Source organism: Ornithorhynchus anatinus, chromosome 7 (genome assembly GCF_004115215.2).
Source record: "Ornithorhynchus anatinus isolate Pmale09 chromosome 7, mOrnAna1.pri.v4, whole genome shotgun sequence".
Lineage (NCBI taxonomy): Eukaryota > Metazoa > Chordata > Mammalia > Monotremata > Ornithorhynchidae > Ornithorhynchus > Ornithorhynchus anatinus.
In genome coordinates this window covers 42,054,231-42,067,854 of record NC_041734.1, presented here as the reverse complement: position 1 = coordinate 42,067,854, position 13,624 = coordinate 42,054,231, and the positions used below count along the sequence as shown (strand labels likewise).

Sequence of the window (13,624 nt, the reverse complement as noted above, 5' to 3'; positions counted from 1 at the left end):
GGGGCGGGGGGGGGGAAATACAAGGTGATCAGGTTGTCCCAAGTGGGGCTCACAGTCAATCCCCATTTTCCAGATGAGGTAACTGAGGCCCAGAGAAGTGAAGTGACTTGCCCAAAGTCACACAGCTGACAATAATAATGTTGGTATCTGTTAAGCGCTTCCTATGTGCCGAGCACTGTTCTAAGCGCTGGGGTAGACACAGGGGAATCAGGTTGTCCCACGTGGGGCTCACGGTCTTTATCCCCGTTTTACAGATGAGGCAACTGAGGCACTGAGAAGTGAAGTGCCTTGCCCAAAGTCACACAGCTGACAAGTGGCCGAGCTGGGATTCGAACCCATGACCTCTGACTCCCAAGCCCGGGCTCTTTCCAGTGACCCACGCTGCTTCTCTAAATACCATTACTAAACACTACTATTACCAAATACCGATAAATACCATTGATTGATTTACCATTTCAGTTTGCACGGACTACGACCCACGTTTCCAGTGGCTAAATCCCTCCAGTTCATGAATGATACGTTCGGTCGCTCGGAATTCAGGAAACTCCTATTTAGGCAAGTTCTATTTTATACTACTGTTCAGAGACCTTTAGGAAATCGGTGCATCTGAAGAAACTATTTGAGAATAACAGAACGGTACAGAGCAAGAAAGAGCCAACATTTCCCACTTTGGGGACCAGTTGGTTATTTGTCCATTTTAGCCCCACAGCCGGTTCCCCCAAACCCACCATCTCCCGTGCATTCCAGCAGCAGGAATATGGTCCCAAACTCATTTTTGAAATAGGAAGCACCTCAAGAGGGGGATCCGGGGCCCGTCTCCCCCCATAACTTGCATCGCTTCCGTCCTCTCCCCGCCCCCGCCCGCTTTACTCTGTTCCCTCGGAGGCAAGGCGGCCCCCCTACCTGCACGCCACAGCCGCCATCTCGCATCAGCCACTGTAGCTCAGCCAGGTGACCCGTGGCTGCCGCGTCATGCGCTGGAGTCGCCCCGTTCTTAGCCCGCTGGTTCCCCGGAAGCTCGGCTCTCTGTACCAGGAACTTGAGGCACTCCAGGTGGCCCCCTCTGGAGGCATGGTGGACGGGCCCTGCCCCCTGGGCATCAGTGACGCCCTGTTTCAGGAGACCATCCTCAAAGAGACGCTCTAAGGTGGTCAAGTCCCCATCCCTGGCGGCTAAAATTGCCCTTTGATCTCCCATCCCTGAGCCAGCCCGCTCTCTACCTCGGGAACCTCCGTCCCTCCGGGGAGCTACTCACTCCCACGCCTGCCGCTTCCCGTTTCATACGTGGACGGGAGCCACTGTCTCCGGTTACCGATAAGGCTGTGCGGAGGGCATATGGAAGACGGAGGGGGTCAGGGCAGGGGCGTCACCGGGCCTGGAGACAGCTGGAGTCCTTCGAGGGATTGATTCGGCCACAGAAAACACTCTCCCCTGGGGACGGGGAGCCGCAACCCAGGACATGCAACCGCTACTTAAGGAGATCAGGCTTTGGCCCTGACCCAAGCTGGCTCTCTCTGCAGCCATTAGAATGGGAGGGAGGGGGAATGCAACTTCAATTGAATTGAACTGGGGGAGGTGAGGTGGGCATCCCTTGCCCAGATTGATCAGCAACTGGCTCAATAAATACCATTGATTGATTCTTGGACAACACTTACCGCCACCACCTATTTTCTGGGCTCTTCCTGCCTGACCTTCTACTGACCCTTTGAGAGTTACGGCTGAGCGCATTTCCCACCTTTGCTCTCCTTCCCTACCTGTGGCTTATTCCCCTTCTTTCTTCCCTCCCTCCTTCCTCCCTTCCCTCCTCCCCTCCAATTCTCATTTGAGTAAAGGAAGGCCTTCCAGGTCACACTGTGTGTCATGTCTTGAGGTGCCCTGTTTAAAAAACAAGCCCCAAGTTGACTTCCCTATTGTCACAAAAAGGAGAAATTACTTTGAATCCTCACCGAAGAGCTGCTTCGGTCAGACACACAGGGAAACCAAGAACCAAGGAAACTTTGCCATATGAAACACACACACTGTAGAATATTTCATCAACGGACTATGAAACGCTTCGTTTTCTTGAGGATCATTATATAGTAGACATTTTTATACTGAATAAATTATGCCATTAAAAGATTTCCATGAGTCTACTTTTGGCCACAAATATTTGCCACACGTTTGGAAGTTACGTGACCCTTTTACAAAAATAATCATACTGCAAATATAATCGGATTCCAAATGGTGACCCATCAGTGCTGACTGAGTGTGGAATTTCATCTGCAATCGCTCCATGCTCCTTTCTGTTCTGCAGAAATAGGTATCTCTCAAGTGTCCAAAATATGCGAACAGCCTTCTACATTATCAACTGTGATGTTACAGAATCGCTCAGAGGACTCGGCTTTAGGGAAGAGGGAGTCAGGGGTGAAATAGTACGAGCGGTGCCCCAGATTGGCAAAAGTATCGATATAAGTATGTGAAGGAATGGCAGACGAGTGTCGGACCCGTAGAAGGAACTGATAATAGTTCTAATGGCTTGCATAAACCCCTTGCCCTCTCCCCGATGTGCTTCGCTAGGCTTTTAAATAGCTTCTTCTCCCTTCCTGGCTTGCGTGTGCCCTCTTTCAGTTCATCACTTGCAGTAGCTGCTTAGGAATCCTGCTGTCATCCGTCTCCTCACAGGTCCCGCCAAGCAGAGCTGTGTTTCCCAGGAGCCTCACTTCACTGTTGGACAGCTGACTGCATTCCAGGATCTGATTGGTAACCGAGGTCACGACAGAGGTATTTCCTGCTGGCAGTAGGACACCCCCCCCCTCTTAAATCATTGGTGTCTGAGGAATGCTCACACAAATGGCCCGGAGCCAGAAGAGGTGTAGGATTGAATTTCCAGGGACGAAGCGCGCACAAGCGATTCGACCAAGTGTGCAAGCGATTCTCCCTCAAAGACACTCTCATTCACACATACTATCTCATCAGCAGCAGCGCTGCTTTCGAACCAAAGGACGCTCCTAGGGAGAAAGGAGAGAGGAGCAAAAGAGCAATAGCAGAGGCGGCCACTGCTTCCTTGGCCTTCCGACTGGGAAGACCCCATGCACAATTCCGGGCGCCCACCTCTGCTCTCTCGTGTGTCTGTGAGCTATTCTTGAGGGCTATTTCCCTGAGCTTCTGTTAGTGGAAGCAGCCACCAGGGAGGAAGAGATAATGGGGACAAGTATTGGTCACGTGAGAAGAAGCTGATGCCAAACCTCTATCTCCCTTCCTCGAAAACAACCTCCAGAGGCCTAGTTTCGGTCCCGCTTTTCTTCGACTCCCTCTTCACCCCGCCACCAAGCCCTCTCAACGTCTACCTGTCCTCCCGCGTCCCTTCCATCAACGGAACTTCCTTCTCCTCTGGCTTGAGTCCGATTACCTGGTTAAGTCTGGGTTAAAAAATATACTGCCATCCATTATCTGGGCATTTCAGGCCATAGATATTCGGGTACCTGAAATATCCAGATTCCTAAAGACCTCGGATAGGTCTGGATCAGCCATAGTGACTTCATCTTCCCAGCAGGAGGATTTCCCACTTTGTACAAGATATCCTCTTGCACCTCAATTTCTAGGTAAAATGTCTGCTTAGATTTCCTTCGGGAGTGATGTCCGAAAGGGTTTCTCCCTCGATTGTCAGGACTAAGAGGCGCTGCTCTGTTCCAGCTGGGCTACCGCCTGCTTCAGGTCCTCGACAATGCAGTCCACATCCTCTTCGGTGGTGTTCCGCCCTACACTGAGGCGGAGGGCGTTCTGAGCCACGTCAAAGGGAATCCCACAGTTCAGCAAGATCGACGATGGCCTGGAAGAAAATCCACAGAGCCTGGGCATTAGCCTTTTGAGTGAGCATCTTCCCTGCTTATCCCTGGAGGGAAGATTCAGAAAACAAAGCACTTTTCCCACCCTGGTGCCAGCACTTTGGGTCTCTCCAAACTTCCCTCTCCCAAACCCTGTTTAGATTTCTCAGGTTTCTCCCCCGGTACCGAATTTGCCTCAAGCCCTATTTTAGCTTTAGCTCTCTAGGGCACAGACCCTTCCGAGCAGCCCACAGTAAATCTCTTTCAATGCTGGCAGGAGCGAACGTGGGCGGGAAGAGAGGGACACCTGCTGATGCCATCTTCTGATGACCTGCTTCTTGGCACTGAACTCTCTCCCAGCCAGAAAAGGCTACCAAATATCACTCTCTCCTCGTCTCATTCACGTTACCTCTTCCCTGCTTTCCCCCCTCATATTCACTGGCTGTGAGAAAGCCCTCGCCAAAACTTGGAGTACTTACTGATCGCCCTTGTCTGAGTGGCATGCTGCTCCAACACTGGCCAGGAGAGTTTTGCAGCGTGAAAGCACCATTCTGCCTGCAGGAGACAGCAAACACCTAAACTTTTATTTCTCTTTTGGTTTTTTAAGGTATTTATTAAGCACTTACCATGTGTCAGCCACTGTACTAAGCACTGGGGTAGATACAAGTTAATCAGGTAGGCCACAGTCCGCAACCCACGTGGGCTGCAGGGTCTTAATCCTCGTTTTACAGATGAGGGAACTGAGGCACAGAGAAATGAAGTGACTCGTTCAAGGTCACACAGCGGACACGTGGCCGAGCTGGGATGAGAACCCAGGTCCTTCTGATTCCCAGATCCATGCTCTGTCCACTAGGCCATGCTGCTTCTCTAATTTTATCTAACAGTGCCAAAGTCAACATCCAAAAAGCCAGAGAAAACCTGGCATAAGACTCTCTCTGACCATCTTTCTTGTGTCTGAAATAACAGAGCTGCTGAATAGATGGGGACACCTGTATCTCCTACATTTATCTGCCCTATCCAGCCCAAGGGTGAATACTTATTGTCGTAAGCTATCGAGGGTCGCACACGTAAATTACCTGATGTTCACAATACCTATCGATAAAATCGTTACGGTATTTTTCACGTAAAGAATGCTTCTTGCCATTTCCATACCTATTTTCAAAACTCATAAACATACGTATAACTTAATAGAGCTCCTGTCACACACAATGATATATTCCTTTTATAAAATGGTACGTGTCAAGCACTGTTCTAAGCGCTGGGGTAAATACAAGTTAATCAGGCCAAATATAGTACCTGCCCCTGCCTATTTGTTTTGTTTTGCTGCCTGTCTCCCCTTTCTAGACTGTGAGCCCTTTGTTGGGTAGGGACTGTCTCTATCTGTTGCCCAACTGTCCATTCCAAGCGCTTAGTACAGTGCTCTGCACACAGTAAGCGCTCAATAAATACGATTGAATGAATGAACCAATGGGGCTCACAGTCTGAATAGGAGGGAACAAGACATTGAATCCCCATTTTGCAGTTGAGGAAACTGAGGCATAGAGAAGTGGAGTGACTTGCCCAGCGGGCAAGTGGTGGAGCTGGGATTAGAACCCAGGTCTCCCGGCTCTCAAGTCCATACTTTATCAACCAGGCCACGCCGATTCTCTTGTTGGGCACAGTCACTTGGTGGGCTGCGCGTAATCCCCAGAGCACATTTGCCTCCCTCATCTTATCATTTACCCTTAGTCTTCTATTTCACATTCCCCACCCGAAGCCCCGCAAATCCAATCTTCATCTTTGTACTTAAACCACCAGGGCTGTTTTTCACCCTAGCAAAAGAACCAGTTGAGGTAACTCCACAAAGAAAAAGCTCAGCAGGGCTTCCACCCAGTGATAATAGTCATCCTTATCGAGTAACAAGCTCTCTGGTCAAGCCTGCAAGATGCTCCGCTTCTCCTCCTCCCTGTGAGCCCTTGCTTTTTTCCTTTTTGCCCCTTTTCTTCCTTAGCCATTCCCAACTGCTCTAAGTGGTGCTCAAGTCACTTAACTTCTCTGTGCCTCAGTTCCCTCATCTGTAAAATGGGGATGAAGTCTGTGAGCCCTGCGTGGGACAACCTGATTGCCTTCTATCTACCCCGGCGCTTAGAACAGTGCTCGGCACATAGTAAGCGCTTAACAAATATCAACATTATTAAACCTCCGATCCTTTTCAGACCACACACCTCTTGACATTCCTAATGAAATCTGCCTCATTAGTCAGCTAATGATATAATCCTTAGTACCAAGAGCTCTTTGATTATGACACGGCCCGGAGGTGGGGACAGGTTTTTGGACTGAAATGAGGCTGGGACAAGCTGGGTCCATTAGCCCGAGACCAGGAGTGCTGCTGATCCCCACCCGGGCCGCTGGCCTTTCCCGACTCCGGGGATTCCTGGGATCCCAGAGACGGTCCTACAGAGGAGGATGGTGGGAAGAGGAAGGGGGAGGGCCAGGGTTGGGTTTGGACAATCAGGAATGTGGCATCCAGACACGTGTGTTGACACGTCAGACAGGGAGATGCCTGAGGCGGGACTAGTGATGCCAGATCCTCAACACCTCATACTAAATATAGGCCAGTCCTCGCGGGTGTAGCCTTTCTGCTTAGAGTCAGGTTTTCCTGCGCTGATTTAAGTTAAAGAAGTTATTTTCCGCTGGAATTCCTCTCAAAAGCTAAACCTGTCCCGATAGTCACGATCAGCCCACCTAGAGTTCCCAGTGTTTCTGTTTCCAATCCCTTCTCCCCACTTAAGAGAGAAGCATTGTGGTTCAGTGGAAAGAGCCCAGGCTTGGGAGTCAGGGGTCAGGGGTTCGAATCCCAGCTCTGCCACTTGTCAGCTGTGTGGCTAAGGGCAAGTCACTTCGCTTCTCTGGGCCTCAGTGACCTCATCTATAAAATGGGGATTAAGACCGTGAGCCTCACGTGGGACAGCCTGATGACCCTGTATCTCCCCCAGTGCTTAGAACAGTGCTCTGCGCATAGTAAGCGCTTAACAAATACCAACATTATTATTATTCCTTAAACCTTTAGATCGTGAACCCCATAAGGGACAGGCATCATGCCTGCACAATCGCTCCCGGCGCTTAGCACACACTGCTCCGCACCCAGTAAGCGATAAATAATATTACTGCTACTAATAATTACTACTGCTGCTAACTGCTTTATAATCTTAAAATCTAGTGATGATTATCATTTGCCTGAATGATATTCTTTATTTTGTTATGTGACAGGGTTGGTTTGCTATGGCAGATTCATGTGACCCGCAATCAAGCAAGAGTAGGCACTGATTAGCTCTCAATGAGAGCTTTCAGCTCTTTTTGTTCCTCTGTTTACTTTTTATCTTCAGTCAAATGTTCAAAGGTCAGGCGGCAGCAGAGTCAAATAACCCGGATAAATTACAATATGGATAATCAATCCTTGAATAATCAAACACTGCCATAGCACTCTGTGGTGAGCATTAAACGCTCCAAAAGAGTCTAAAGTGAAAGCATAGAAGCAGCACGGAATACTAAAAAGAGACTTTTTTAGGAGTACAAAAATGAAATGGAGTGGGATCCTAAGCAGAAAGGTGAAGATGAGGAATAGATCTAAAAGTCACCTTGGAGATGTGGACCCTTAATGGAGAAGTTACACGTATTGGGAAGGCGCTCGGAGCTTAGAAATTGACTGTTCAGATGGATTCTTGCTTTTCCAAAAACAGCCTAGGAAAACAAATTAAGCAATCAGTAAAAAATGCCAAGGATGTAAATTCTTCTTTGTTTGCAAACAGGGGAGGTGCTTTTGAATTCATTCCTCCTTCTTTTTAGCTTTTTGTTTCATCTCTTCTGGAAAAAAAGACAGGGCACTCTTACCAAATATTTCCTCCCTCCGTGAGTCCAAATCCCCAAACCTTCCTTACTATCTGCAAAAGTTATTACCTGGACACTCTCCTCATCTAGACTTTAAGCTCCTCTCACGACTGCAAGCTCATCTCAAGCCTGTAGGCTCATCTTCAGACCGCAGCGTGGCTCAGTGGAAAGAGCACGGGCTTGGGAGTCACAGGTCATGGGTTCGAATCCCTGCCCTGCCACTTGGCAGCTGTGTGACTGTGGGCAAGTCACAACTTCTCTGTGCCTCAGTTACCTCATCTGTAAAATGGGGATTAAGACTGTGAGCCTCACATGGGACAACCTGATGACCCTGTATCCACCCCAGTGCTTAGAACAGGGCTCTGCACATAGTAAGTACTTAACAAATACCAATATTATTATTAAGTTCATTGGGGGCAGGGAGTGTGTCTGTTATATTGCACTCTCCCAAGCGCTTAGTACAGTGGTCTGCATGCAGTAAGCGCTCAATAAATACAACTGAAGTATCTGAAGCCTCCCCTACCTCCCCAACCCATCAACAGCTTTGACTTACAGCCTCCTGCTCAGATCTAGCCGGAAGATCAAATTGCTAATTCGACCAAACTGCTCTTTTGATAGTAAAAGCTTCTTGGAGAGGAGAGTCTGAATTACAGTTCACTTCCACATAGATGGAAATATCGGTATCATCTGTTAACAAAACTCCAAACTGCTGATGGGATCCTTCAGGATGTGCAAAACAGGAAGAGATATATACGAACCTTGGCTTAACCAAGGCGCATTTCTGGTAACTTTCAGTGGTGCATAGCAAGGAGGTTTTTTTTTCTTTTTGCATGTTTCCGATCTCACATATAAGAAAAAGTGTATTTTTCCTTGCATATTTCTGATCTTGGGTTCTTGGCCCCAGTTTTCCTCTCCTGATTTTATCCCACACGTTATTTCTTCGTGATACCTTATGAGTTTCCTAATGAGTTTCCTGAAATGTGGATCAATCAGCAACTGAATTATCTTGGTTGAGGTGCTTGATATAGGCAGCGCTAATGAATAATTCACACTGGAGAGTGGTCTTAATGAGAATCATTCATTTGGGCTGTTCACACAGAGCAAGTGAACCCGATAACATTCGCCCTATTATCTGCCCCTCTCTCTGCATCTACTAGGTGCTTGGCTTAAGCACTTTGATACTCACCTCAGCCCCACAGAATTTAGGCAAATATTCCTATACTCTTCCATTTCCCCTATGTCTAATTTATTCCTACACTAGGCCCTCCTTTCCTCTTCTCCCACTCCCTTCTGCAGTCAGCTTGGACTTGCTCCCTTTATTCATCTCCCCTCCCAGCACCACAGCACTTAAGTAAGCACTCAATAAATACCACTGATTGACTGATTACGCTCTATCCTCCACCTTCAGGCAATTAGTTTTCAACGACTTGTCAAGTGATCCATAGTTTCACCTTACTTGGAGTTCTGCACATCACCCAGAGGGATTTGTTTTTTTCATTTTCTTTTGCCTAGCGCCATCTCACTGGGTCCCTGCTGCTGTCTTCTTTCTGTTTTACTCATCCCTTGCCCATCTCCCATTCACAGTGTAAATTCCTTTTTTTCCACAGAGGATGATTGCTGTGTTAATCAGAACAATTCTAGCACCAAACAGGGATAACAAAGAAATACTTACTTCTAACCGGCCCTCCAGGTAATCTCTAACTTTCCTCATGTGGGCTTCATAAACATCGCAGTTTTTATGTACCAGCTCTGCTGCCTAGGAAAGAGGAAGGTGCAAAAGTCAGCAGATTGATACTCTTAATAATAATAATAATAATAACAGTATTTATGCACTTACTATGTGCCCAGCACTGAACTAAGCTAAGTTTGACGCAGTCCCTGTCCCACATGGGGTTCACAGTCTAGGGTAACGGGAGAGCAGATATTGAATCTCCAGTTCACAGATGAGGAAACTGAGGCACAGGGAAATGAAATGACTTGCCCACTCCAGGCAAGTGGTGGAACTGGGATTAGAACCCAGATGCTCCTACTCCCAGTGCTCTTTCCACGAGGCCACCCTGCCTCCCTTTTGTGTCACGATTCAACCTCCATTGCTTTTATAATAGTAGTGAGGATAGAAATCACTCAAATTGTGTAAAACAATAGAGGTGATATTCCTAGCAGCCAGTCAGAACAGAATACTGCAGCACTTACTATAACTGTAAGGTCGTGGTCGTCGGGAAAGGTGTCTGTTGCATTGTTATATTATACTCTCCCAAGGGCTTAGTACAGTGCTCTGCACCCAGTAATCACTCAATAAATAGAACTGACTGACAATACCGCCCAGCAGAAAGACAAAGAAACCTGTAGTTCTACTCATATCGCCGATGCAATTTCAGAATCCTGTCTCGGAGTGGGATCGTGAGAAATCACTACTCAGGGAGAGGTGACCCGCGCATTCTCTGAGCTGCAGCCAACTCTGGAGGAAAGTGGGTTGGGGAACTGAGATGGTGATGTGATTTTTTTGTATTTTTTATCTTAAATTTTTCTTCTTTGTGCTTTTTTTTTTTCCTCAGGACCACTGGATACAAGGAAATTGTGTTGGTCAGAGTCCCTACCTATATGGGGTCACAGTCTTAATCTCCCTTTTACATTTATGTTAATATCTGTCTCCCCCTTTAGACTGCAAGCTCGTTGTGGGCAGGGGATGTGTCTGTAGATTGCTATATTGTACTCTCCCGAGCACTTAGTACAATGCTTTGCACATTGTATGCACTCAATAAATGCAATTGAATGAATGAATGAAGGAACTGAGGCACAGAAAAGTGAAGTATCTTGCCCAGGGTCACACAGCAAGCGATTGGCAGAGGCAAGACTAGAACCCAGGTGGTTCTGACTGCCAGGCTCGTGCTCTATCCACTAGGCCATGATGCTTCTCTAGTCGTTATAAGGGTTAATCTGGGTTGTGTAAATCATTCCAGGAAGTGATTTTATAGAACCCTTGCTCTTGGAGAAGCAGCGTGGCTCAGTGGAAAGAGCCTGGGCTTCGGAGTCAGAGGTCATGAGTTCGACTCCAGGCTCTGCCACTTGTCAGCTGTGTGACTGTGGGCAAGTCACTCAACTTCTCTGTGCCTCAGTTCCCTCATCTGTAAAACGGGGATTAAAAGTGTGTGAGCCCCACGTGGGACAACATGATGACCCTGTATCTCCCCCAGTGCTTAGAATAGTGCTCGGCACCTAGTAAGCGCTTAACAAATACCAACATCATTATTATTATTATTATTCTGTAGCCCTGATCTCCAGGAAGATGGCCAAGTACAGATTAACCTTGGTCCCTCCATTAAAAACACGACTCCTGAATCACTGAGTCACTGAGAAATGGAAGGCAGGTTCTCAAGTTCCATTTTTGGGCTGACCTGGGGAAACTCACCCCTCTTTCCCACCGCCTCACTAATTCATTTCAAGTTTATATATTTTAAATATCTCTGCACTTGTGCTCATCTCTCTTGAGGCTGAAAGTGACTAGGGCAGGAATTTTGTGATTTATGGGGAAGGTTCATGTGAGGCAAGAGGAAGCATTTCTACTCTTGCCATTTTACAACTAGGACCCTAGTGATTGAATGATTTAGCCTTGGCCATCGAATAAGCTAAAAATGGCAAAGTGAGAAAAAATACCCATATTTCCTAATTTTCATTCTATCTATTCAGCAGTTTAAAACAAATTGTGACATTTGATCCGGTAATAATGAAAGCTACAAAGCTCCTTAGATGATCTAGTTTTTATTTTCGACTTAGAAATTAATTCTGCACTAACCTTGCCGAGACCAGCAATCATTGGAGTATTCTCTGTCCTGGAAGAGAGAAAAGTATCAAATATCAAATTTTTGTGGAAGGAAACAAAAATGGCTTAACACTGTCATTGAAAATGAGGCCAATAATAACAGTGATCTTCTCAATCAACCAGTGATATTTATTGAGCACTCACTGGATGCGGAGAACTGTACCAAGCACTTAGGAACGTACAATAGAGTTGGACAACACAATCCCTGCTCTCAGGGAAACTAGTGGAGTTTACACTTTTCTCTTTTGTAGACCCTCTAATCTAGATTTTGGACAGCATGCACAATTCTCTGGGGAGGAATCCCTTAGGTTCCCATCGGACAACTCCTTCAGTGGTCATTTTCATAGATGTGGTGAGGATAATAATAATAATTAATAATTGGGTTATTTAAGTGCTTACTATATGCCAAATAGTGTACTTAAGCGCTGGGGTAGATACAAGATCAGGTCCCACATGGGGCTCACAGTCTAAGTAAGAGGGAGAAGAGGTATTGAATTCCCATTTTGTAGATGAGGTAATTGAGGCACAGAGAAGTTAAGCGACTTGGCCAACACCGCAGACAAGCGGCGGAGCTGGGATTAGAACCCAGGTCCTCCGACTCCCAGGCCTATGCTCTTTCCATTAGGCCGCACCCTGGAAAGGTGTGATCAGCAGTTCTCAGAAACTACCAATTCCCGAGTTATTTTGCTCACAGCACTCCAGCACAACCCCGAGAATACTCTCACTGGGTCTAGACCAGGCATACCGTATCCATCATTTCATCAGTTGTAAACTCCACATCTGAGAAGTGAGCCCCATTCCTTGATTCAGTAGGTCTTTCAGTCCTCCCAAGCCAGGCTGATCAGCTGGTACATTAAAGTGAGTACATTAAAGTGACTTCCAAAGAGGCAGAGGAGCTGGAAAAAGGACACGACAGAACGTGCCGTCCTGCCTTCTTACCCTGGTCGGAAATTCCGTTCTTGTCCGCCTCCAAATAACATAGGGTACAGAGGGGTGGTGACACCAGGCCCACGCACGTACAAGGCTCCAATCCGGGGACCGTAAAACTGCCAGACAAACAAAAATCTAATAACGCATCTTAAAGGATGGGGGTTAGCAAATTCCATAAGGTCCGACTTCTTTCCAAGCTGGACCGTCCTCGTTAATTTTTCACTTGTTTCGCTGTTAACCACTGACAGCAGGAAAGCAGGCTCTCTTGAGAGAGAACAGGTGGACAAAGGACTTCAGGAAATCAAAATTATATTAAACCCTGCAGAGCCTCGTTCCATGTAAAACGCCCTAAGACGCTCACTGTTTGCTAAACATACGCTAGGCTGACCAGATGCTGTTCGGTGGGTTCAAAGCCAAGTAAAAAGGCAGGAGGTTTTGGAGTTCGGTTTTTTTTTGGCTTTGTTATTTTTGTTTATGGTATTTCTTAAGTGCTTACTATGTGTCAGGCACTAAAGTGCTGGGGTAGATATCCGCTAATAAGGTCGGCTATGATCCATGTCCCACATGGGGTTTACAGTCTTAATCCCTGTTTTATAGATGAGGGAATTGAGGCACAGAGAAGTCAAGTGACTTGTCCAGGGTCACGTGGCAGACGAGTGGCAGAGCAGGAATTAGAACCCAGGTCATTCTGACTCCCAGGCCTGTGCTCTATCCACTAGGAGCACCGCTTCCTTCCCAACAGGAAAGGAACCATAAAGCAGATACTATAAAAAAATACTCTTACTTATCCTTTACCATGAGTCACAAAGAAAGAAGTAGCAAAGGGTGGATAAGATTTACAAGATGATTTATTAGCAATTATAACATAGGGCATTTAGTCATAACTTCTGTGACTATCTCTACATTGTAAAGTGATTAATACTGTATAAACTTACTACAGATCCACATTCTTCCTACGACACAAGCTCCACTGAATCCACTCTCTGCAAGGTCAATGACTTCCTCCTTGACAATTCTGTTCGATTCTACTCCATCTTAATTCTCTTCACTCTCTTGGCCGCGGATCCCTCCCTTCTCCTGGAAATTGAATCTACTGAATTAATTCTATCCCGGTCCCCCCTCTTACCTTTCAAGTTTATTCTCCTGATTCATTTGCTGGCTCTTCTGTCTCCAACCCCACAACTGAGGTAACCCCTCAAGCCTT

At 46.9% G+C, this 13,624-nt stretch overlaps 2 protein-coding genes across 6 annotated transcripts in view; both read right to left on the bottom strand.

Annotated features, from left to right (window-relative positions):
• The window catches only part of ESPNL (espin like), a 46,281-nt gene extending 44,322 nt beyond the window's left edge, over positions 1-1,959 (bottom strand). The window contains exon 1 of the mRNA XM_039912733.1: positions 904-1,959. Coding sequence (XP_039768667.1) covers positions 904-1,197 — 294 coding nt within the window. The 5' untranslated portion in view covers positions 1,198-1,959. The remainder of the gene's footprint in view (positions 1-903) is intronic.
• A 97-nt stretch (positions 1,960-2,056) lies between these two features.
• Positions 2,057-13,624, bottom strand: part of SCLY (selenocysteine lyase) — a 33,813-nt gene continuing 22,245 nt past the window's right edge. For 4 of the 5 annotated variants that reach the window (XM_007669348.4, XM_029069274.2, XM_039912550.1 and 1 more), the window contains exons 7-12: positions 12,430-12,536; positions 11,464-11,500; positions 9,343-9,426; positions 7,421-7,523; positions 4,283-4,358; positions 2,057-3,808 (exon numbers count right to left, since the gene is read on the bottom strand). In XM_007669348.4, the coding sequence (XP_007667538.1) occupies positions 3,649-3,808; positions 4,283-4,358; positions 7,421-7,523; positions 9,343-9,426; positions 11,464-11,500; positions 12,430-12,536 (567 nt within the window). In that variant the 3' untranslated portion in view covers positions 2,057-3,648. The remainder of the gene's footprint in view (positions 3,809-4,282; positions 4,359-7,420; positions 7,524-9,342; positions 9,427-11,463; positions 11,501-12,429; positions 12,537-13,624) is intronic. The other variant, XM_039912551.1, reaches the window with a different exon arrangement.